We start from the raw sequence: 2,314 nt of genomic DNA, 5'->3' as shown, positions 1-2,314 counted from the left end.
TTCTTTTATACCTTAATCTGTTCTGTAATCCTTTCTGTGACAGATCTTCAAGTGAGAGGATCCTCAAAGGAATCCAATCAACTGTGAAAAATGGAAAGGGGGGTGGAGAGAAGAGTTGTCACTTTTTAAAGGTTTTTTCCTTTAGGTTATTATAATTGGTTTTAATTAAAAATTTCAGATGCAAAATTATCTTGGTGGGAAGTATACTTGTATTAGTATGACAGATGTGTATAAAACACCAACAGAAAAATGTATTTGATGGAACTGTGCCTGTGAATATGTATGTAATATATGGAAAGCTAGATATTGGTTGTGTATTATTTCAGGTCCTCAAACTCTTTCCCTTCAGTGGTCCAGCAGGGCCTCTTACTCACATATATTTTGTTGGGTTTTTTTCCCTTCAAAACTTAGAAGTATATGGAAATGTAGTGTTGATGGGTATTTACAGGTGTCTATTCTAAATTTTATTGAACAGCCTTTTAAAATCTAAGCTGGTTTGTATTAATGAAAATTTTTAAAAATCTTTTTACATACAGAGTTTTCCATCCGATGAGGGCTGGCCATTTGCAAAGTACTTAGGAGCATGCGGAAGAATGGTGGCTGTCAATTACGTTGGAGAAGAGCTGTGGAGTTATTTTAATGCACCATGGGAGAAACGAGTTGATCTGGCCTGGCAATTAATGGAAATAGCGGAGCAGCTGACAAATAATGACTTTGAATTTGCACTCTACCTCCTTGATGTCAGCTTTGACAACTTTGCAGTTGGACCAAGAGATGGGAAAGTTATCATTGTAGATGCAGAAAACGTTCTGGTAGCAGACAAAAGGTTAATCAGACAGAGTAAGTGTCTTCTTTCTCTCCTCTCCCCTCCCCTCACCCCATGTCTTTTGCTTCTTTCTCGGCAAGCACAATATTTAAAGTATGTGTAGCTGCTAAATTCTCGTTTTGTTGGCTTTATAACCAGACTACTAATTAACAAACTAATTAGCTTTCTTCTGCAATTAGACTACTAATTAACTTGACCAATTTGTCAATTTTATGAAGTGTGGAGTCTACCTGAACTTGATTTACATATGCTTTTCATCTCTGTAATCCTGCTTAAATGGAGAGGTGGGGTGGGAAGAGAGGGTTTGGAGATTGGAGGGGTTTGTACAGATGGATGGGCAGATAGACAGGTAGGCTGGCTGATGGACTTGTCTACCTTTGCTAAAAGAGGGAGATGGCTCCCATCTTTTTCCAGATGTCTGTACGCAAGTCTTGGCATTCTGTTTTCTGTGAATGGCAAGACAGTCTTCCTGCCCACTTTGCCTTAGTTACATAGCCTGCCTCTTGTTCAACTGTGCTCTGTAATAATGGAACTGAAGGAATGGGAAATTTTAGTGCTGTTTCCAAATGGGAATGGTGAAAATTTGTTCATCTTTCTGTCAACTGTAAAAGCTCAAAGCAGCAGGAGAGATGTTTGACAAAGGGGTATTACATGGGTTTATATTCCTTTTGAGCTTATAAGGAAAAGTTTACAGACCCAAGGGCTGGACACATGAAACCCTAGATTCTGCAGAAGTTCATGGCAATAGGCCAAGTGATTCCAGTTTACTTTGGGTGAATGGATTTTTTTAAAAAAAAGTTTTGCAAATAGACTTCATATGCTGTGCTGCTGAATTAACTTGAAGACCATATTTTCTATCCACATACTTTCCTACAAGGAAGTATGTTTGGGGGTTTTTTGGTGTTTTTTTTTTGTTTGTTTTTTTTTTTTTTTCTAATAAGATTTATTATATATTCTCAAGGATCTCAGATTAAAATTATCTGAGCCTACCAAGAAAACTTTTCAATGTATTGGATATCCCGTACATTTACTTTAGTACTTATGGGCGACACAAATAAACTTTCTTTTTCTTTTTTTATTTCTTTTTCCACCATTTTAAAGTAATATTACTTAAGACTTTGAATTTTGGAGCATGTCACAAAGATAACCAAATGAACTCTGAAAAACTTGATGTGTACATGGAATAGAAGCAAGTGGCTTCTTGCAGAAGCTGAATGCAGAGTGTGTCATGCTTACATCTGGTCTATATTATTCAGACTAATTTGGATCTAACTAGGATTTTGCTGCATGATTTGTAATCTAATAATTAATCAAGAACAGAAATTAAGTTCTCAGTCTTTGTATAAACTTGACATTTAATACTGATTTAATTAATCTGGAAAGTTTCATTAAACAATCTCTGTCTGGAGTGGTTAATATGGATGATTATTTATTTGAATATGTACGTTCTGTCCAGTTGCACTGTACAGTAATATCTAATTGTACTCC

General features: G+C 36.0%; 1 protein-coding gene across 1 annotated transcript in view; it reads left to right on the top strand.

Moving 5' to 3' along the window:
- Positions 1-242: 242 nt before the first annotated feature.
- The window catches only part of DIPK2A (divergent protein kinase domain 2A), a 6,133-nt gene continuing 4,061 nt past the window's right edge, over positions 243-2,314 (top strand). The window contains exon 1 of the mRNA XM_026855221.1: positions 243-840. Coding sequence (XP_026711022.1) covers positions 594-840 — 247 coding nt within the window. The 5' untranslated portion in view covers positions 243-593. The remainder of the gene's footprint in view (positions 841-2,314) is intronic.

This window comes from Athene cunicularia (genome assembly GCF_003259725.1).
Source record: "Athene cunicularia isolate RWA chromosome 9 unlocalized genomic scaffold, athCun1 chr9_part1, whole genome shotgun sequence".
NCBI lineage: Eukaryota > Metazoa > Chordata > Aves > Strigiformes > Strigidae > Athene > Athene cunicularia.
The sequence above is the reverse complement of the archived record's forward strand: the minus strand, read 5'-3'. Positions and strand labels throughout refer to the sequence as shown.